Genomic DNA, 23,196 nt, shown 5'->3' with positions numbered 1-23,196 from the left:
TGTAAACAGTGTTTGCATAAATAACAGCTGGTACATGACGTGCCTTTTTGCACATGGCTCTCCCTGTGATAAAGCATGATTTTCCAGTTACAGGGGTGGTACATGTGATGTGCATGTTTCCTCGGAATGTGTTCATACTACCAGCAATTCATGAAGGACATTTGTACCAAGGCATGCCCTTTCCAAGAACTACTGCAGGGATATGCCAGATTTTCTTGAAATGAGGTGGTGCTGGCAGTGTGCATGCACCAGTCTTTCAGCAGAGACGGTCACCTGACTAAGAGCAATTGCGTAGCGAAATGGGTAGAAGGAGCATAGGGGATCTGACCACAATATTGCAGACGTTTGTAGGGGAGGAGGCAACAAAATGTTATTCTAGATGTGGTGGGAAATATGTTGGACAGAATGGCTCTCATTTCAGGACACAGAGTCACAGATTTGTTGAAACAGCTGATTAATACATTCAAGACCAGGATAATACCGAGTGACAACAGGTGTACTCCTAAGTTGTTTTTTTGAGGGATCAGCAGTGCTAGGATTGGATGTGATGGTGTATGAAAACTGCTTTTGAACTCTGTTGGTAGAGTAATTGTGTTCACTGAAGGCTTTGGTGAGAATGGTGATGTATTGCTGTAGAGAGTGCAGCTGAAGAAATGTTTGCCTCGAATGCCAAGGCACTGTGAAAGAGAACTTTCAACACGGAAAGGATAGCAACTGTCACAACGTAAGTACTGTTATTTGTTAGTAGGTTTAATATGAACAGAAATCTAGCTGACGCTCAGTGAGGATGAGGTCAACATCAAGGAAGGTGGCATTAAGATTCAGAATAGGGCCATGTAAAATTTAATTGGGCGAATGTATTAAGAGCCCTACAAGCCCATATGGCAAATATGTCTTTAATGTATTTTAATCAAACCAGGAGTTGAAAGTATATGGATCCCAGGAAAGACCACCTACAAACAACCCATGAAAAGGTTAGCATAGGAAGGAGCCACCCTGGTTTCCATGGCCATGCCCCACACTTTTTGTACATCTGCCCCTCAAAGGTAATGAGTTGCAAGTTAATTAAGGTGAGCAGGAAGGAATCAGGTGTGCACTGGTTGAGGTAATGTTCAGCAGCAGAGAGATCATATACATGGGGGATGTTGGTACAGATGGAGATGGCATCATTGGTGACAAGCACAGTGTGTGGTGGGAGTGGGACAGGCACAGATTTCAGACACACTAGGAAATAGTGGATGTTAAAAAACATATGAGGGGAGTCTGTACTGTATGTTGCAGGTGTTTATCAACTAAGGCAGATATAATGTAGTCTCACATACTTCTGTTGGTCAAGTACCACAGTTTTAGGTCCAAAAATGGTTCAAATGGCTCTAAACACTATGGGACTTAACATCTGAGATCATCAGTCACCTAGACTTAGAACTACTTAAACCTAACTTACCTAAAGACATCACACAAATCCATGCCTGAGGCAGGATTCTAATCAGCAACCGTAGCAGCACCGCGGTTCCAGACTGAAGCGCCTAGAACCGCTCTGCCACAGCAGCCGGCTAGTTGTAGGTCCCTTGTCTGTTGGGGAGGATAATGGAATCACTAGTTTTTAGGAAACAAAGAGCCTGAAGTTCAGCAGACGACAGGTTAGGGTCATGTTGTTGTGGCCTGAGAAAGGGTTGTGAAGCAATGGTGGATGTTAAGAGAGAATGTTGGTGGATCAAGGTCGAAACTGTTTAAGGTAGCGTTCAACATCAGGTTTGCTGTTAGAAAGGTTTTGGGACTGGGTTGCAAAGTGGTATTTCCAATTCACATTTTGTATAAAGGCAGGTCCTTCACCATAACAGCATGATCAAATGTAGGCTTCAGGCTGAAAGTGAGACCCTTGGACATTACAGATAATTCAGGTTTGTTCAGGTACCTTAGATAAGAGGTTGAGAAAACTACTGTTGTGAGTGGTTCTCATGATCATGAATTGTCATTGCTCTGGTAGTCAGGGTTGAAGCGCGAGGCATGTTAAAAAGGCTGGTCAAGCTCAGTTTGTAGGAGAGGAGTGGTGTTTGACGAGGCACATAACTTTGCGCGGCAGACATACAAACACATCTAGGGCATGGCTTTGGGAACAAGGACGCCTCCTTTCTATGCCAGCCTTTTCATTGGTCACTTTGAGGTGGCTTTCCCGGGATTCATACGCACAGACTGTCAACTGATGAAAAACCATTACACCACCTTTGCCCTCATAGACCTGATTTGTGGTGCAATTACCACAATTCCCAGTACAGTTCATACAGCCATAAACATTCCATCCCAGCAGCAGTCCTGGATATCATAAAACCTATTTACAGAGAACTGGCAAATCCTGAATTACTGAAGAAGTGTCTGCATGGGTAGACTCCAAATACCAATGAGTCATTCAATAATCTCATATGGACTCACTCGCCAAAAATGTTTTTGTTGGAATGAAGAGATTGGGGGGGGGGGGGGGGGTCAGTGATGCTGTTACTGCTTTTAATGATGGCAACATTGGTAGGGTGAAAATGCTACAGCATATGGGAATTAATCCTGGAGCAAACTGCATCAGAGAACTTGGGAAAGGTTCGCACTGATAAGGCAGAGTATGCAGCACAGTTGGCCACTAAGGAGTCCAGAAAGAAGAAAAATCTAGGATGCTTCTGAGTGACTAAAAATGAACAATTAAGCATATATTAAGTGAGTTACAGTTTTTGAAATTTAAGAAGCTGTTCTTGAAAATTCATATTTTCTGTTGCATTTTTCCCTAAATCTCAGAAACCACTTCGAGTAGAGTATTCAAATTTTCAGGAAGTAATAACATATATATCCCGAGTCTACTGAACTAAAAGAAGAACATAATGTTATATGTAATTAAAATTATTTATGATAACATACAAAAAAGGACACAAAATTTTAACCTTGTAATTAAAAAATTTCTGAAAGCAGTGGCTGAAATGCAATTATTGTAGTTCAGTATACTCAGAATATACAGTTTAATGTCCTGTAAAAGTTTCATGTCAGTGGCTACAGTAGTTCCTGAAGACAAGTCACTAAATTTAAAATTGTCAGGATAGGGCATTCCAACTCCCCTTAAGTGTGAATTGCAGAGTAGTCACAGACGCTGTACTTTATAATGACTAGCGAGTACGCCTACTAAAAGTGACAATTTAAGTGAAAATGTTAGGGCTTAACATCTCGTGAGCCATATATGGGATTAAGTATGGGCTCAGACTGGACAAGGAGGGATGCAGAATTTTGAAGCAGCTCACTCAATTTCTGAAGAAATTTGCAGAAACTGTGGGAAACCTTAGTGAGGTTAGTTATAATTTACTGTCTGTTTCTTCTTAATATGGGTACAATGTCTTAACAACCCAGTCCTCCTCCCCCACAGGCATGTAGTTTCACAGTCTCACATACAGATTAAGACCACTTTCAGGTAAAGGTCCCCTCATGAAGTTTGAAACAGCAATTTTCATTCCATTCTAAACTGTTCTCAATAAACTGTAAAGTGCAACTGATGCTGTGAAACTAAATTCCACATTCGGACCATTTGCTGACGATCCACACAACTATGACAGATACTGCTTAGCAATAGTGATATTCTGACATCATATCATTGACCAATCAGTCTGTAAAGCAGTATGGAACAGCATTACTATGATTAAACCACATCTGCCAAAATCAATACAAGAAATTGGTCTGCTACATTCTACTGTAACACCATCACATTTTACCTACTTATGTCTGTGACTTGCCAGAATGCTTCTTCCATTGACATGCTGAAGGAACCTTTTGTAAACACCATGTATTAATTGCAGCTGCTTGTTAATGACCACTTCACGAACATTCACAAACCAAACAACCTATGGAAGTTTTTGTGTTTGAGAAGTATCTCTAAAGCTCACATCAGTCTTGGTAATTGAATGAGGATTAAATGTGTGTTAACAACTGTGCACTGTTATATGTTAATCTGATTTATAATGTCACAACACAGGTGCAATGATAAAGTCTGGGTTGTATTGCTACAAGGTAACAATAGTGTTATGACAGTTTACATAAAATAATTTTTTAATTTCACTTTCACTAATTCACACATTTTCAGTCTTGACATTCACCACTTCAACAGCACATAACGTAAAATTAAAATGTTAGCAACATAAAACTTAGAACAATTAAAAATTCTTTATACGAGACATTGTGACTAAGACAGTAATACTGATAACTTTTACATTCCATGTAAATAAACAAGACATATTTGTGATTAAATAAAAAGATCAAAATGCTTTAATCTCAATCACAATGACAATGATAAATATATATTATCTTCAGCCTTGTGTGAAACATTTCTGAAAATGCATTACAAGAAATTTTTGTGTTTCTGACCTCAGATTAGCTCAGCCTGTCTTTCGCAAACTGGCATGTCACCCAACCGCTGTGTGTAACTACAACTGTTTTCACAGTAAGGCTCCACTATTGATCTGGTGACTGTCAAGTGAAACAAACATCTGAACACAGTAACATCTAGCTTCCTTAATTAGGAACCTATTCAAATATAATTGAATTAAATAAAAATTAAATAGACGAAACATTTTTAAAGTCTTTTTTGCATCAGTCACAACTGCTGCACAACACAAGACAGAATGCTTTTTTAAAAAACTGTTCTACAGTATTTTTTATTTTTTGTCAGGTTTGTGCTATTATGTTTCTTAAATTTCAATGTTCCAAAATATTGTTCAGTAGGAGGTTTTCAGATTCTGTAATAAAATATAATACAAAAGTATAGTTGTGGAAGGCATTGCACACATGCCTCTGGAATGATGTTGGCAACACAATGTCACGAACCCGTGAAAACTTATGTGTTCTCAACTTTGTCATTAAAACACACAGAGTTTGGTAAACTGACTGGATCCCACAAATGGAGGAAATGCTGAATATTTGTAGTCAAGAATTTCCCCTCCACCATTCAAAAACTATATACAATTACATAATCAGTGAAGGAGAACAACTACAGTACTCTGTCTTAAATTAAAGAAGACAGAATGAGAAGGGCAGTAAAACAGCATTAAAACCAATAAGTAGACAGGAATTAAAAATCACTATCATCATCATCGTCGTCGTCGTCATTGTAACTGTACTTTACAGGTTTTCTTGCGCGACCTGTTGTCACTTTAGGAGCTTGTACTTCCACTTCTGGTTCAAAATCATCATCTGAGTCCTTCTGTTTTGATTTCTGTAACACAGAAAATTAATGAACAACAGACCTATTAGCTTGTTACATTAAAAAATCCACTTACAGGGGAAATAAATTTATTTTTTACATTCTAAGTGAGGAAATAACATTTTTGGCACAATACCGCCCATGCCCTTCACGACAATGGCCTGCAATTTTGGCCTATCATGGAAGTATGTCACAGACACCATACTGATGAAATGAGACTGGTTAAGGGTGGAGAAGAGAAAGGAGAGGTGGGAAGTGACAACAGGTTATAGAAGAAATAGGAATAGGACTTTCTCAGACAGTGTTGTTGTAAATGTGGAAAACAGATCTGATCTGTTGTCACAGTTAGAAATCGATGAGCCACAAGTGGATGTAGGAGTACCGTATTTACTCGAATCTAAGCAGCACCTGAAAAATGAGACTCGAAATCAAGGGAAAAAAAATTTCCCGAATCTAAGCCGCATCTGAAATTTGAGACTCGAAATTCAAGGCGAGAGAGAAGTTTTAGGCCGCACCGCCAAATCGAAACAAAGTTGGTCTATTGTGATATGAGAAATAATTTAGGTAGAATAAATGACGATACAGCTACAGTAGGTTCGAGTTGTAAGCTTAGCAATTAAGCTTTACTAGGTAGCCATTGCTATGCGTCAAGCGTGCTTCGTCTGGTTTGAATCGGTTGCTTATTTTTCTTTGATCTGATAAGTGCCGTTCTCTTTGTTATAGGTGTTTACGTCACTCAAGGCTGAAATGCATTATTGTACTGTGTCACACATTGTTTGTCACATTCCGATAATAGAACCAAATAATAGACTGCGTATGATAGATGTTCTGAACGAGAGTTTAGCTAAAACTTTTCTCCGTTTGAAAATCTTTGCAGATGCCTCTTTTGTACATTACATTCTGCACAGAAATTAGAGTCATCTTCGATTTAAAAATCTAGTCAATTGCCGTGCTTCATTTCTGATTGTATCACTATTAGGCATAAGAATAATACGAAGATAAACATGACAGGATACGTATATTCTTCCGCATTTGCTGCTGTCTCACATTAGTTTCGTAGGTTATTAGGCAGGCATGATTTAAATGAGATAGCAGCAAACACGAAAGAATACATGGAAAAATGTTTATATTCGTATTATTCTTATGTTGAAGACAATACTGTATGTGATTCGCAATTCATAAAAGTTCCTATTAGCAACCATCTCTTCTCACAGGTAGGAAAAAATTCAGAATGTAGAGTTGGCCATATTGACAAACAACCCAAATAGTCTTGCCAGTCGGATTTTTGTAGTACATTGAAATGCTGCTACATTCGAAGATGAACAACACGGAATTTGTGTTTACTTCGTTGGATAATGTATGAAAATACAGTGGTCGAAACTCGGGGCGGAGGTTTTGGCGCCAGTATTTATCTTTGTGCCTGCAAAGCATGCCTGTGTAGTGCTACATATATTCGACGGCAGAAGTTAGTTGTGGCGGCGCCTACCAACATTTCTCAGAACTTCCGCTTACTTTGCACTCGATTCTAAGCCACAGGCGGTTTTTTGGATTACAAGCCCCCACAGAACGTATCTCTGCCTACGTAGATCAACACCTTCAACCCATTACATGCAGTCTCCCATCCTTCATCAAAGACACCAACCACTTTCTCGAATGCCTGGAATCCTTACCCAGTCTGTTACCCCCGGAAACCATCCTTGTAACCATTGATGCCACTTCCTTATACACAAATATTCCACACATCCAGGGCCTTGCTGTGATGGAGCACTTCCTTTCACGCTGATCTCCTGCCACCCTACCTAAAACGTCTTTCATCACCTTAGCCAGCTTCATCCTGACTCACAACTTCTTCACTTTTCATGATCTGGACTCACAGTGAAGAAGAACTCCAGAATTTCCTCTCCAACCTCAACTCCTTTGGTTCCATCAGATTCACCTGGGCCTACTCCAAATCCCATGCCACTTTCCTTGACGTTGACCTCCATCTGTCCAATGGCCAGCTTCACACATCCGTCCACATCAAACCCACCAACAAGCAACAGTACCTCCATTATGACAGCTGCCACCCATTCCATATCAAACAGTCCCTTCCCTACAGCCTAGGCCTTCGTGGCAAACGAAACTGCTCCAGTCCTGAATCCCTGAACCATTACACCAACAACCTGAAAACAGCTTTCGCATCCCGCAACCACCCTCCCGACCTGGTACAGAAGCAAATAACCAGAGCCACTTCCTCATCCCCTCAAACCCAGAACCTCTCACAGAAGAACCCCAAAAGTGCCCCACGTGTGACAGGATACTTCCCGGGACTGGATCAGACTCTGAATGTGGCTCTCCAGCAGGGATACAATTCCCTCAAATCCTGCCCCGAAATGAGATCCATCCGTCATTAAATCCTCCCCACTCCAACGAGAGTGTCTTTCCGCCATCCACCTAACCTTTGTAACCTCTTGGTTCATCCCTATGAAAACCCCAAACCGCCTTCCCTACCCTCTGGCTCCTACCCTTGTAACCGCCCCCGGTGTAAAACCTGTCCCATGCACCCTTCCACCACCACCTACTCCAGTCCGGTAACCCGGAAGGTGTACACGATCAAAGGCAGAGCCACGTGTGAAAGCACCCACGTGATTTACCAACTGACCTGCCTACACTGTGACGCTTTCTATGTGGGAATGACCAGCAACAAACTGTCCATTCGCATGAATGGACACAGGCAGACAGTGTTTGTTGGTAATGAGGATCACCCTGTGGCCAAACATGCCTTGGTGCACGGCCAGCACATCTTGCCACAGCGTTACACCGTCCGGGTTATCTAGATACTTCCTATCCAAACTCAGGATGTGGGAACTTGCCCTTCAATATATCCTCTCTTCCCGTTATCCACCAGGCCTCAGTCTCCGCTAATTTCAAGTTGCTGCCACTCATACCTCACCAGTCATTCAACAACATCTTTGCCTCTGCACTTCCGCCTCGACTGACATCTCTGCCCAAATTCTTTGCCTTTAAATATGTCTGCTTGTGTCTGTATATGTGTGGATGGATATGTGTGTGTGCGCGCGAATGTATACCTGTCCTTTTTTCCCCCTAAGGTAAGTCTTTCCGCTCCCGGGATTGGAATGACTCCTTACCCTCTCCCTTAAAACCCACATCCTTTCGTCTTTCCCTCTTTCCTGATGAAGCAACCGTTGGTTGCGAAAGCTTGAATTTTGTGTGTATCAACCTGCCAGCGCTTTCGTTTGGTAAGTCACATCATCTTTGTTTTTAGATATATTTTTCCCACGTGGAATGTTTCCCTATATAAAACAAAGATGTAGTGACTTACCAAATGAAAGTGCTGGCAGGTCGACAGACACACAAACAAACACAAACATACACACAAAATTCAAGCTTTCGCAACAAACTGTTGCCTCATCAGGAAAGAGGGAAGGAGAGGGAAAGACGAAAGGATGTGGGTTTTAAGGGAGAGGGTAAGGAGTCATTCCAATCCCGGGAGCGGAAAGACATACCTTAGGGGGAAAAAAGGACGAGTATACACTCGCACACACACACATATCCATCCACACATATACAGACACAAGCAGACAGGTCTTTAAATATGTCTGCTTGTGTCTGTATAAGTGTGGATGGATATGTGTGTGTGTGCACGAGTGTATACCCGTCCTTTTTTCCCCCTAAGGTATGTCTTTCCGCTCCCGGGATTGGAGTGACTCCTTACCCTCTCCCTTAAAACCCACATCCTTTCGTCTTTCCCTCTCCTTCCCTCTTTCCTGATGAGGCAATAGTTTGTTGCGAAAGCTTGAATTTTGTGTGTATGTTTGTGTTTGTGTGTCTGTCGACCTGCCAGCACTTTCATTTGGTAAGTCACTACATCTTTGTTTTTAGATATATTTTTCCCACGTGGAATGTTTCCTATATATATATATATATATATATATATATATATATATGAGAGAGTGTATTCAGTGGTATACAAACCTACACCCTTTGCCAAAGCAGTTTGCCGCTTTAGCAACTTTGCTACTTCAACTCTCATGCTGTAGGAGCTTTATTTTATGTTAATTCCGTTCGAGAGAGATACTGGCTGTCTTCTTTGACAAATGATGCGGGCATAAGCCAAAAATGAATTAAATTTTGGAAGGTTTCCTCAATCAGACTTCACAAAATTCCTTTGCATCATAACAAGTTTTAAACACGTTTCGATAATTAATAAGTAAACCATATGTGGAAAAAGAGTACACGGAGTCACTAGTAAATTTTAGGTAACGCTCATGTAATATACGTAAGAAGAGCTGATGTCTTGATATTTAATGATCTTTAAACTCTTAATTGCATAAAAACAACAGATACTTTGAGATTTTTTAATGTTGTAATCATTTACAGTAACAACCAAACCTAATCATATTTCTAATAAAAGGAAAGTACCGTATTTACTCGAATCTAAGTCGCACTCGAATCTAAGCCGCACCTGAAAAATGAGACTCGAAATCAGGGAAAAAATTTTACCCGAATCTAAGCCGCACCTGAAATTTGAGACTCGAAATTCAAGGGGAGAGGAAAGTTTTAGGCCGCACCACCAAATCGAAACAAAGTTGGTCCATTGTAATATGAGACACAATTTAGGTGGAATGAATGCCAATACAGCTACAGTAGGTTCGAGTCGTAAGCTTAGCAATTAAGCTTTACTAGGTAGCCATTGCTATGCGCCACGCGCTCCGTCCGTATTTATACGGCTACCTTTCCTTTTTCACGTGCTTCGTCTGGTTTGAATTGATTGCCTATTTTGCTTTGATCTGGTAAGTGGCGATCTCTTTGTTATAGGTGTTTACGTCACTCTATGCTGAAAATGCATTACTGTACTGTGTCATGCATTGTTTGTCACATTCTGATAATGAGTGTTTACGGCCTGTCCCCGCTCGCGGCATGGCTTGCTTTTGTGCGCGCTCCCGCCGCTTACAATAAAAAAAGAAGAGAGGAATCGTCTCATTAGCAAAACAATGGCAAGATACTGCTATTTGTTGTTACTTACACTGCTGCTTTCTTTGATAATGATCAACAAGAACCAAATAATAGACTGCTTATGATAGAAGACGTTCTGAAGGAGAGTTTAGCGAAAATTTTTCTCGGTTTGAAAATCTTTACAGGCGCCTCTTTAGTACATTAAATTCTGCACAGAAATTTAGAGTCATCTTAGATTTAAAAATCTAGTCAATTGCTGCTTCATTTCTGACTGTATCACTATTAGGAATAAGAATATAAACATGACACGATATGTATATTCTTCCGCATTTGCTGCTGTCTCACCCTAATTTCGTAGTTTATTAGGCAGACAGGATTTAAATGAGATAGCAGCAAACACGAAAGAATACATGGCAAAATGTTTATATTTGTATTATTCTTATGGCGAAGAGAATACTGCATATGATTCACAATTCATAAAAGTTCCTATTTGCAACCATCTCTTCTCACAGGTAAGAAAAAATTCAGAATGTAGAGTTGGTCATATTGACAAATATCCCAAACAGTCTTGCCAGTCGGATTTTCGTAGTACACTGAAATGCTGCTACATTCGAAGATGAACAATACGGAATTTGTATTTGCTTCGTTGGATAATGTATAAAATGCAGTGGTCGAAACTCGGGGCGGAGAAGAAATGTTGTCTTCCACCTTTTTTTTAAATATATTTACTGACGCGGAGGTTTTGGCGCCAGTATTTATCTTTATGCCTGTAAAGCATGCCTGTGCAGCGCTACATATATTCGACGGCAGAAGTTAGTTGTGGCGGCACCTACCAACATTTTTCAGAACTTCCGCTTACTTTGCACTCGATTCTAAGCCGCAGGCGGTTTTTTGGACTACAAAAACCGGAAAAAAGGTGTGGCTTAGATTCGAGTAAATACGGTAGTCTATTATGAACTCGCTTTCCAACTGGACATGTCCTGTTGTGATTCTTTAGCAACACAATCACTAAATCCAAAGCTAGAACTGCTCAATATGTTTAAAATAACAAATTATAGGTGTAAATAAACCATAGCTAACCAACTGACAGGGCTACACCGAAATCCAAAACCTCTCGGTACAGTTGTTGAAAAATCTGCTGGAGGACCGTTCGGTAATAGGTCTCAGAAGCTTACTGATATAGATATATAACCAAAAATGGTTACAGTACCAAGACTAACCTACTGCGCCGATCGGTATGAACGATATCGAATAGTGCCCCAGCTTACCAATACCAAAGCCCTCAAAAATGCCAAAGCTATTTGCATCAAGGCAACAACCACCAAACATCAGCTTCAAGAACTCGTCATGTGGTACTTATGCCAGACTCATCTCACCAAACAAATAATGTGGCTCAAGCTACAGATGAACAATGTACATAGAGAAAACAGTGTAAAAGGAAGGAAGATTCACTGAAATGTAACATGCATATATGCTTGATTACTATTGAAAACTGAGAAACAACACCATCTAATCAAAAAGCATGGTGTCGGCTTTTATCATGAAGGCCCATAACATTTCTAACAAGAACATCTTTAAGCTGGTACATGGCAAGTCAGAAAGGAATAAATGACCATTAGAAGAAATACTCCTAAGCAATGTGTGATTGCTATATATAACTGAACATGTGAAAGAATATGTGGGTCCAGAGCTGCTCTATACAGTTACCATATGGCCCATAGTCAATGACTTCCTGAGGTGGAAGAAGCCATCATTATAATCAGTATGTGATACGCAAGTGACGACTGTCTTTTAGAAGTAATGCCACTATATGAGGTCTGTTCAAAAATTTCCAAAACATTCGTAATTTCATGCCGATGGGTGTTGGTGCAAAATGCAGTTGGCATCACTGCACAGACCTGTATTTAATGTGTAATTGCTGGAAATTTCCTTTTTGTATGGCTGTTAGTTATTGTTCAGTGCTGTACAGAGTAGAATGTTGTCACACAGTTCGCGAATTTCGAGATGGCAGAGTTAGAGGAACAACGCTCTGCATTAACTTTTATGTGAAACTCAAGAAAACCTTTACAGAGACACGTCAAATGGTGCAAGTAGCCTACGGTGACGAGTGCTTAAGCTATAATCAGTGTTACGAATGGTTCACAGGTTTTAAAAATGGCTGGACGGAAGTTAAGGTGCGTCTTGTTCAGGGCACCCTTTGATGTCTACCGACAATGCTCATGTCAGGAATGTCAATGAAACTGTGCATGCCAATTGAAGTCTGACTGTCCGAGATATTGCAGAAGAAGAGTAACATTTCAGTTGGATCATAACATGAAATCCTGACATCCTGGAATGCATCGTGTTCCTGTCAAGTTCATCCTACGGCTCATGAGTCAAGACCAGAAAGACCTTTGCCTCGCAATCTGTGAAGAGCTTTTCGATCGCGCAAATGAGAACTAGATGTACCTTAAGAGAATCATAACTGGTGATGAGACATGGGTCTATGGTTATGATGACGAGACCAAGACTCAATCATCACAATGGGTTGGGAAAGATTCTCCAAGACCAAAATTGAAGGATTAGTTCATTATGAGATTGTGCCACAGGAAGAAACTGTTAATCGATAGTATTATTGGGATGTGTTCCAATGCCTGCAAGAAAATGTGAGAAGGAAACGGCCTGAAATGTGGTGAGACAATTCATGGCTCTTGCATCACGACAACGTATCTGCACATTCATCGCTTTTGGTGCGTGACTGCTGCACAAAAATGAAACCACTGTGCTATCTCATCCTAAGTACTCTCCAGACCTGGCACCAGCGGACTTTATTTTATTCCCAAAGTTGAAAACCCTGTTGAAAGGACGAAGATTTGCAAGAATAGATGAGATAAATGAAAATTTGCAGAGGGTACTCTGTGGGATCCAGCAAAAATTTTGCGTACAAAGTTCCAGAAGTTTTTCAACAGACATCATATACAACACAAGTAATCAGAACTAGGACAATGAACACTGCAACAAGTAAATCTCCGACCCTTTAACATACATGCACAACTTTGAATGAACTGAATAACATACCTTCTTCTTTGGCTCAAACATATCCTCTGAATCAGACCCTGAAAGGCTCTTCTTTTTCTTCTTGGCTGGTCGAGGTTGCTTTGGAGCTTTTTGTGTTGTATCTTTCTTTTTAGCTGGACCTTTGAGTCATATAAAATGGTAACTGTTAGCAACATTATCGAGTACAGACCTGACTTTCTTGTTTCTACAAGAGAACTGTAGAACTCTTACCTTTCTTCTTCTTCTTCTTGTCATCATCTGAATGTGATAATTCCATCTGCTCTGCAGAAGGCTTATCAGTCGAGCCTGACTGCATAAGTGAGTCAAACATGTCATCTGAAGTTCTTTGCTCTGAAAAATAAGATGATAAAGGATTCTGAGAACGGCATACAGGCTACTATGACGACAAAAATGTAGGTAACTCCAAATTGCCACAAACAGCAGTAATTTATATAATTGTAATACATGCAGATTAGTGAAATAACTTACATAAACCTGAAGTTAACAGAAAATTATAACACAAAGTACCCTTAAGTTATGTTCAGTATTTGTTGCGTTCAATATTCAGGATGCAACTGAGACGATCATGTTCCACAGACTTCTCACACAGCTTTCCCTCTTCCAAGCTCCACATAAGTTCTCCTACAAGCTACATGAATCTAAAGCTCTGAGCAGAACTGAAGCCAAGACTCGCAATCCATTTTGTGGCAAGACAGACAGATAATGTGGTCTATCTCCCTCCCTTAATCCCACACCACAAACATCAACCATTTCTCTCCCAGAAACTGTCTATTTTGGAGTGTATTTGTTTTGGTGACTAAGTTTGTGCTTCTGATGGTCACCTGAGAAGTTTACACTGCAACATCTTAGTTCTCTTGTAGATCATTCTCTCACATGTAAATTCATTTGTGCGAGTTTCTACCCACTACAAATTACAAAGAGTCATTATTACAATAATATTGTAAAAAGCACACACTGCCAATAAGCCATATAAGGCCTGGTGTTCGGTCAATCAGAGGGAATTGTTGACTCGGGGTGAATGGTAGTTGCAAGACTTTATTATGAGGAGTTGCAGTCTGTTATTAGTCTGGAACATTTTATGAATAACTAAAGAAAATTTCTACCACCGTTTTAAACATATACTTAACGGGTATCAATCACCAAGTACTTGTTTCGAAGACGAAAAATACAAAATAGGATTAAATAGCCAAGAAACTATTTTCAAAGTTTTTGAGAGGCTCTTAAACTGCCCGGTTCCAATAGTTGAATTTGAAAATTTTCGACGAACAAAGCTACAAAACTTCACTGTGCATTACATATGAAGGCAGTGCTTTGTGGCAATTTCAATACTGAATTTCAAAAGACAACAGTACCAGAGATGCTTTTATAAATATAACCAACACATTCAGTAGCATCCCCACAATACACTGTGCAACAAGATTAACAGAACATACATACGCCATCATTAACCAAATATTCACCTAAGGTACAAGTCACAAATTCATAAGTAGAGTACTGAACATGGACTATAGTTAGAATGAGGCAAGGCTGCCGTGTGCTGTGTACATAAATGCCAACAGGTAGATAACATCAGAATTTTTATTTTCTTACTGTCTAAGGAAAATTGGGAAAGCATCTGCATTCAGAGCACTGTCGATAGCATGTACATGAGTTTTCAGAATATCTATCTATATTATTTTAATGTGGCTTCCAAAAGAAAAACAGTAAAACTGAACAACAATAAGCAATGGGTAAATAAAGGCATAAAAATTTCCAGTGAGAGGAATATTTCTGTAGTATTGTTGTAAGAAATACAGTTACACAAGAATTTTCAGATTATACTGAATCCTACAAAAGAATCTATGCTAGAGCAGTCAGAGGGTCAAAAATTATGTGGAATAAGGAACTCATCTAACACAATGAGTTCAATATCAAGAGTTAGAAAGAAACTTGTAGCTCAGTTTAAAAAAAGAAGTCATTAACATTAGAGGGCTCAAAAGTCAGACTCTAAATCAGTCATGACAAAATTCAATGAACACTTCACTTCACTTCACTAGCTGAAGACTTCATTCAAATAAATTGTAAAGGACTGATCCCACACACCCCAGCAAATTGGTAATCTAGGATGCCCCCATATACACACTGATCAAAAGTATTCGGACACCTGGCTGAAAATGACTTGCTGGTTCATGGTGCCCTCCATCAGTAATGCTGGAATTCAATATGGTGTTGGCACACCCTTAGCCTTGATGACAGCATTCACTCTCGCAGGCATATGTTCAATCATGTGCTGGAGGGTTTCCTGGGGAATGGAAGCCCATTCTTCACAGAGTGCTGCAAGAGAGGAGAGGTATCGATGTCAGTCAGTGAGGTCTGGCACAAAGTTGGTATTCCAGAACATCCCAAAGGCGTTCTGTAGGATTCAGGTCAGGGCTATGTGCAGGCCAGTCCATTACAGGGCTGTTATTGTCGTGTAACCACTCCACCACAGGCCGTGAATTATGAACAGGTGCTCGATCATGCTGAAAGATGCAGTCACCATTGCCGAATTGCTCTACAACAGTGGAAAGCAATAAGGTTCTCAAAACAACAATGTAGGCCTGTCCCTCCATGAAAAACATGACCACACCATAACACCACCACCTCCGAATTTTACTGATGGCACTACACACGCTGGAAGATGACGTTTATTGGGCATTCGCCACACCCACACACCCTGCCATCGGATCACCACATTGTGTACCGTAATTCGTCACTCCACACAACGTTTTTCCACTGTTCAATTGTCCGATGTGCATGTTCCTTACACCAAGCGAGGTGTCATTTGGCATTTACCAGTGCAATGTGTGGCTTATGAGCAGCTGCTTGACCATGAAATCCAAATTTTCTCACCTCTTGCCTAACTGTCATAGTACTTGCAACAGATCCTGATGCAGTTTGGAATTCCTGTGCGATGGTCTGGAGAGATGTCTGCTTATTACACATTACGACCCTCTTCAACTGTTGGCGAGATTGGGCTGTGCGCTTTTGTTCTGTATGTGTCCCTTTATGTTTCCACTTCACCATCACATCAGAAGCAGTGGACCTAGGGATGTTTAAGAGCATGGAAATCTCGCATACAGACGTATGACACAAGTGACACCCAATCACCTGACCACGTTCGAAGTTCATGAGTTCTGTGTAGTACCCCATTCTGCTCTCTCACCATGTCTAATGACCACTGAGGTTGCTAAGACGGAGTACCTGGCAGTAGGTGGCAGCACAATGAACCTAATATTAAAAATGTATGTTTTTGGGGGGTGTTTGGATACTTTAGATTACATAGTGTATGTTTATAAAATAAATCCCAATGAAATTATACGTAAAATTAAATAATTAAGGAATATAATGTCACGTGGCCTTGGTGAAGTACCTGATTTCATATTAAAAGCATGTGTTCACCACATAGCAAAGCTGCTGGCAAAAATGTTCAAACTCGCTCTAGAAACTGCTGTGTTTCCGGATGTTTTCAAAATAGCAAAAGTTTCACCATTGTTTTAACACAGCAAACTACCGAACTGTGTCACAGTTAAATTCCTTCTCTAAAATTCTGTAAAAACTTTATGACAGCCTTTTAAGTTTCATAACTAAATATTCTTCTCTTACTGTACAACATGGTTTTCGAAAGTCTAAATCTGCACTGACAGTGATTTTCGTAGATTGTGCTTTAAAATCTCTTGATCAACATAAATTAGTTGCATGTATTTTTCTAGACCCGCCGAAAAGGTTTCAACATCCCGGACCATGTCTATCCGCTTGAAAAATTAGAAAGACGAGAAGTAATGAGGTATAGCAGACAGCTGGTTGTGTTTGTACCTGAAAAACTGCAGGCGGAAGGTATCACTTCAGTATGAATTAAACACTAAGAATAAAATAAGAAGCAACTCCTTCCTTTCTAGTCAATTACCAATAAAATATGATGTACTGCAGGGCTCAATCTTAGGTCCGCCACTCTTCATGATTTATGTGGACAACTCTGTTGAATACATAAATCCACAAAAAACTATCCCCAGCACAGGATAAAGCCAAGAAAACTCGCAGTCAACAAGTTCTATGGAAAGATTTTCTATGGAAAGATTTTCTGAGTGCTTCTTCAAAACCAAACTCATTGTAAATACTGAAAAAACTGTGTGTGTGGACTTTCACTCATTTCCTCCATCTAATCAAATGTCTATTTATGCACAATTAAAAAATGATCTCCAGGAAAAAGTTGTCACAATTTTTTTTTTTTTTTGGATATGTGGGTTCAGCAATATTTAAAGTGGAGTGCGCGCGCGCACACACACACACACACACACACACACACACACACACACACACAAATAACTTATCTAGGAAACTTTAAGCCATGTGCTACCGTTTAAGAATATTGAAGTCAAAAACAGTATTGCCAGCATACTGTGTGCAGTTCCACTCACTGCTTGGATGTGGGATCAACTCACAGAATAAAAGTGTTTAGAATAGAAAAAAAGAGCTCTACGAATAATTTGTGGCCTCAAAAAGATGGAGTCCTGTAAATCTCTTTTTTATGTTTTGAAAGTTCCAAGTTTATCGATTTATGAAACTATCTTGTTCACTAGAGACAACCTCTTGAAAACAGGCAACTACAGAATAAAAATATATGTAACTATTGACCATACAGATATGAAATATACACCAGAAATATTACAGGACAGAACAGCCTATCAGAGAAACATAATTAACATAGGTGTAATACTGCACAATAAGGTACCACAGGAAAGAAATATTGCTATATATCTACATTTAAAATTTATAACAAAGCTCTGTTCCTATTCTGTAAAAGAATTTCTGAATATGTAAAACACACACACACACACACACACACACACAAAAAGTTACTTGAAAATTAAATTTGAAGAATAAGCATCTAATTTTAATACAACCATTATTTGATCATACTATGTACTATTGCAACTTTTCTTGACCTATCCAGTATCAGTTGCACAATTTGTGCTGTATCATAAAAAACTGAACCAATAAAAAGTTCCAATAGATCTCTAAACTTTCAAAGAAGCTGTTTGCATCTGTTGTAATCTGATCATTCAATGTATTTTCTTTTCCCCAGTACGTATCATAACTGCAACTGTTCCATTAGTACTAATTTACAACCCTTATGCTGTATGTACAGAATTCCCAACAAAGAGTTGCCTGTTTCATGAATGTGCATGGCTACAGCCAATTTTCCGAAATTATTGAGCTCTAAAGCATCTCCAAGTTTCCTTGTACCTCAACTTGAAAGATCTACCAGCCTGTAGTTGTATTACAATTGTTACATTGAATTTTACAGATACTATAGTCGAGATGGCGTTAAGATGAATTCTGAGAGTTCACAGCACTGTTTTTCAGCTCGCAACTGAGAAACGCTAACTGCTGCAGGCGAAAACAGTAGCCGTCTACAGAGCTGTGGCAACAGTAAGGCAGGGCAGTGCCATGTAGACATTTACAAAATCGTGTTACATTACTGATTGAGGGTAGGCCCGTGAAGCTGCAGCACCCAGTTTGCTGTAACTGTCAGGGATCAGCTTATGCTGACTCAACTATAACTTTATCATATTTATTAATCTTGTTTTAAATTATTTCTGAATTCATATCATAATCAGTTATTGGTTTAAAATGTGACTTCAAACTGCTTAAAAATGCTAACTTCTTTCTGAGACAAAGTACTGAAGTACAGAATCTTGACTCTTGTAATGTGTGTGGAATTGCAATTCACTTGTGTGCACTGCTTCTTATGTACTAGGGTCATTCAATAATTCAAGAGACAAATTGGTCTGGAAAAAACAAGCATTTATTTTTACAAAACAATACCTTTTTCTACTTTTCAACATAATCCCCTTGAACATTTATGCACTTGTTCCAACGGGCTATAAGCTTTTTAATTCCGGCTGCAAAGACCTCTTTATCTTTATGTTTGAATCAATTTCCCCACAAACTTTTTCACGTCCTGGTTGTCCTCGAACCTCTTCAGTGCACCAAACAAATGAAAATCACTAGGTGCTAAATCAGGATTGTAATGGGGATGAGGCAGTACTTCCCAGCCTATTTTGTCGGTGGTTTCACGGGTTAGTTGAGCAATATGAGAATGTGTGTTGTCTTGCTGCAGAATCACACCTCTCCTCTGAGATCTACACTCCTGGAAATTGAAATAAGAACACCGTGAATTCATTGTCGCAGGAAGGGGAAACTTTATTGACACATTCCTGGGGTCAGATCACACTGACAGAACCACAGGCACATAGACACATGCAACAGAGCATGCACAATGTCGGCACTAGTACAGTGTATATCCACCTTTCGCAGCAATGCAGGCTGCTATTCTCCCATGGAGACGATCGTAGAGATGCTGGATGTAGTCCTGTGGAACGGCTTGCCATGCCATTTCCACCTGGCGCCTCAGTTGGACCAGCGTTCGTGCTGGACGTGCAGACCGCGTGAGACGACGCTTCATCCAGTCCCAAACATGCTCAGTGGGGGACAGATCCGGAGATCTTGCTGGCCAGGGTAGTTGACTTACACCTTCTAGAGCACGTTGGGTGGCACGGGATACATGCGGACGTGCATTGTCCTGTTGGAACAGCAAGTTCCCTTGCCGGTCTAGGAATGGTAGAACGATGGGTTCGATGACGGTTTGGATGTACCGTGCACTATTCAGTGTCCCCTCGACGATCACCAGTGGTGTACGGCCAGTGTAGGAGATCGCGCCCCACACCATGATGCCGGGTGTTGGCCCTGTGTGCCTCGGTCGTATGCAGTCCTGATTGTGGCGCTCACCTGCACGGCGCCAAACACGCATACGACCATCATTGGCACCAAGGCAGAAGCGACTCTCATCGCTGAAGACGACACGTCTCCATTCGTCCCTCCATTCACGCCTGTCGCGACACCACTGGAGGCGGGCTGCACGATGTTGGGGCGTGAGCGGAAGACGGCCTAACGGTGTGCGGGACCGTAGCCCAGCTTCATGGAGACGGTTGCGAATGGTCCTCGCCGATACCCCAGGAGCAACAGTGTCCCTAATTTGCTGGGAAGTGGCGGTGCGGTCCCCTACGGCACTGCGTAGGATCCTATGGTCTTGGCGTGCATCCATGCGTCGCTGCGGCCCGGTCCCAGGTCGACGGGCACGTGCACCTTCCGCCGACCACTGGCGACAACATCGATGTACTGTGGAGACCTCACGCCCCACGTGTTGAGCAATTCGGCGGTACGTCCACCCGGCCTCCCGCATGCCCACTATACGCCCTCGCTCAAAGTCCGTCAACTGCACATACGGTTCACGTCCACGCTGTCGCGGCATGCTACCAGTGTTAAAGACTGCGATGGAGCTCCGTATGCCACGGCAAACTGACTGACACTGACGGCGGCGGTGCACAAATGCTGCGCAGCTAGCGCCATTCGACGGCCAACACCGCTGTTCCTGGTGTGTCCGCTGTGCCGTGCGTGTGATCATTGCTTGTACAGCCCTCTCGCAGTGTCCGGAGCAAGTATGGTGGGTCTGACACACCGGTGTCAATGTGTTCTTTTTTCCATTTCCAGGAGTGTACGTTGTCTCCCTCTCATGGCTGGCTTCACATTGTTTAAAAGCAAATCCAAGTAGTTTCGGCTGTTCATTGTACGCTGCCCTTCGAGATAATCACAAAAAAACTGGACCTTCAGCATCCCAAACCACTGTTAACATGACTTTTCCTGTTGATGCTTGGGTTTTGAATTTTTTTCTTGACAGGTGAGCTGGTGTGCCTGCACTCTATGACTTTTGATTCTGGCTCATAATAGTGAACCCAAGTTTCATCACATGTTAATATTTTGTTGAGGAAGTGCTCACCTTCTCTTTCATAATGTTCCTTTAGCTCTGTGCACACTCTCAATCTTGTCTCCTTGTGAAGCCGCATCAACTCCCTCCACATTTTGCGGTACTTCAGCTTGTTACAAATAATGTTATGAACTGTACCAGTACTAACTTGAACCTTATGAACTATCATTTCCAGTCACATCGCGGTTGGCATGAATAATGTCATCAATTCGACTTTCAAGGGAGAGTGTTGAAACTGCAACTGGTCGGCCAGAATTGTATTCGTCAGTCACTGAGTCACAACCATTTTTTGAACTGCTCTACCCACTTGTAAAAATTTGCACAATTCATACAACCTTCACCATAAGCTTTAGACATTCTACAGCATATATTCACTGGTTTCTCACATTCCACAAGTAAAGAACGAATAACAGAACTATGTTCAAACTAATGTGGACATTTCAAGAGGACTCCCCATCTTGGAATGTATTTTTGAGGTTATGAACAAAACACTGCTAACACATCAGCTGACCAGGGCTCATCCCAACGATGCTACTTAAAGTCATAAAAGTACCAAACTTGACTTACTAACAGCTTTTCCCCAGACCAATTTGTCTTTTTAATTATTGAACGACCCTCGTATTAATTTATTTACTATGTTTTCATGGTGTCCATCAGCTCTGTCTAGCTGTCTTATAATATTCAGCTCAGTAATTCTATCTCATTTACTCATTAGGACTTAATGTTATATTTACTAAACTGAAGAGTGGAAAGTTTTTGCTCATTTTGATGACGAGAGCTATTGTTTGCCAAAAACATTTGTCACTGTCGGCTCACTATACACTTTGATGGTGTGCCTACCACCTTGTTTCACTATATTTAGGTCAAGGAATTGCAGTTCACCACTCTTTTCTTGTTCGACAGTGAAGTCAATTTTATCGCTCAAATCATTAAATTTATCAAGAATTACCACAATTCCCCTTTCCCTCAATCTATTAAGAAAAAGATATCATCCACATAGCACTTGCATCTCAATATTTTACTGACAGGGTGCTCCACATTAATGGAAATTTTCTTTTCCAGATGATTAATAATAATGCCCACTATAGTTCTGGATATGATGGAGCTCACACCCAGTCTGTCTCTTTGTACATAAAATTTACAGTTAAAAGAGAATTAGTTATTTTTAAAGAACATTCTGCAAAGAGAGTCTGGAATTTCTTGTTGAGATAATCTCTTGTATTTAAGTAAGATGGCTCCAATCAGCTCAACAATAAAACTGAATTCCACATCGAACAAGGAAATAATGGTGAATATCAATGCCTTGATTTAAATATCAAGGAGCAAGATAGTAGGTGAGCCTTCAAAATATACAGGAAGTCGACAACAACAAATATTTTGATACATAATAACATGTCATCTAAATGGCCAAAAGCTTGCCACCCTATGCACTCTCGTAAGTAGTGCTTAAGTCCCAACGAGTAAACAGAATAGAATGATAATGATGAACACTATAAGACAGCAAGACAGAGCTAATGGATATCATGAAAACATAGAAAGGTAAGAAACATTGCATGATAGTAAACTGGAATGCCATCTGGAATGTTAAAAGAGTGTCAAAATTCTGTATTTTAGTAATTTATCTCTGAATGTAGCTAAGATTGTTAAGCAGTTTAAAGTTGAAGTTGCATTTTCAACCAAAAACACATCATGATATATATTGAGTAATAATTTAAAACAGGGGTTGACAAATATTATAAAGCTGGTGTCTACAAAATTCAGTGTAACTATTACAAAATGAATTATGTCAATCAGAATGGTAGCTTCTTCAAGTTGAGGTACAAGGAATTCAGAGACACTTTAAAGCTTTTTAATTTTGAAAAAGTGGCTCTAGTTATGCACATACATAAAACTGGGCACTCTTTTTTTGGAATTTTGTGCGTACAGGATAAAGGGAGAAAATCAGATCTACTTGAACAGCTAGAGATTACGACACATGGTGGGAAACGTGAAAATATGTTCACCGGACAGATTACAAGAGAAGTGTGTGTGTGTGTGTGTGTGTGTGTGTGTGTGTGTGTGTGTGTGTGTGTATATATATATATATATATATATATATATATATATATATATA

General features: G+C 40.4%; 1 protein-coding gene across 3 annotated transcripts in view; it reads right to left on the bottom strand.

Annotated features, from left to right (window-relative positions):
• Positions 1 to 4,003: 4,003 nt before the first annotated feature.
• LOC126475245 (DNA topoisomerase 2-alpha-like) overlaps positions 4,004 to 23,196 on the bottom strand; it is a 171,160-nt gene continuing 151,967 nt past the window's right edge. For all 3 annotated transcript variants that reach the window (XM_050102936.1, XM_050102937.1, XM_050102935.1), the window contains 3 exons: positions 13,448 to 13,567; positions 13,238 to 13,356; positions 4,004 to 5,236 (listed from right to left, as the gene is read on the bottom strand). In XM_050102936.1, the coding sequence (XP_049958893.1) occupies positions 5,093 to 5,236; positions 13,238 to 13,356; positions 13,448 to 13,567 (383 nt within the window). In that variant the 3' untranslated portion in view covers positions 4,004 to 5,092. The remainder of the gene's footprint in view (positions 5,237 to 13,237; positions 13,357 to 13,447; positions 13,568 to 23,196) is intronic.

Source organism: Schistocerca serialis, chromosome 4 (genome assembly GCF_023864345.2).
Source record: "Schistocerca serialis cubense isolate TAMUIC-IGC-003099 chromosome 4, iqSchSeri2.2, whole genome shotgun sequence".
NCBI classification, from domain to species: Eukaryota; Metazoa; Arthropoda; class Insecta; order Orthoptera; family Acrididae; genus Schistocerca; species Schistocerca serialis.
Note: the sequence above shows the minus strand (reverse complement) of the source record. Positions and strands in the feature narration are given on the sequence as shown.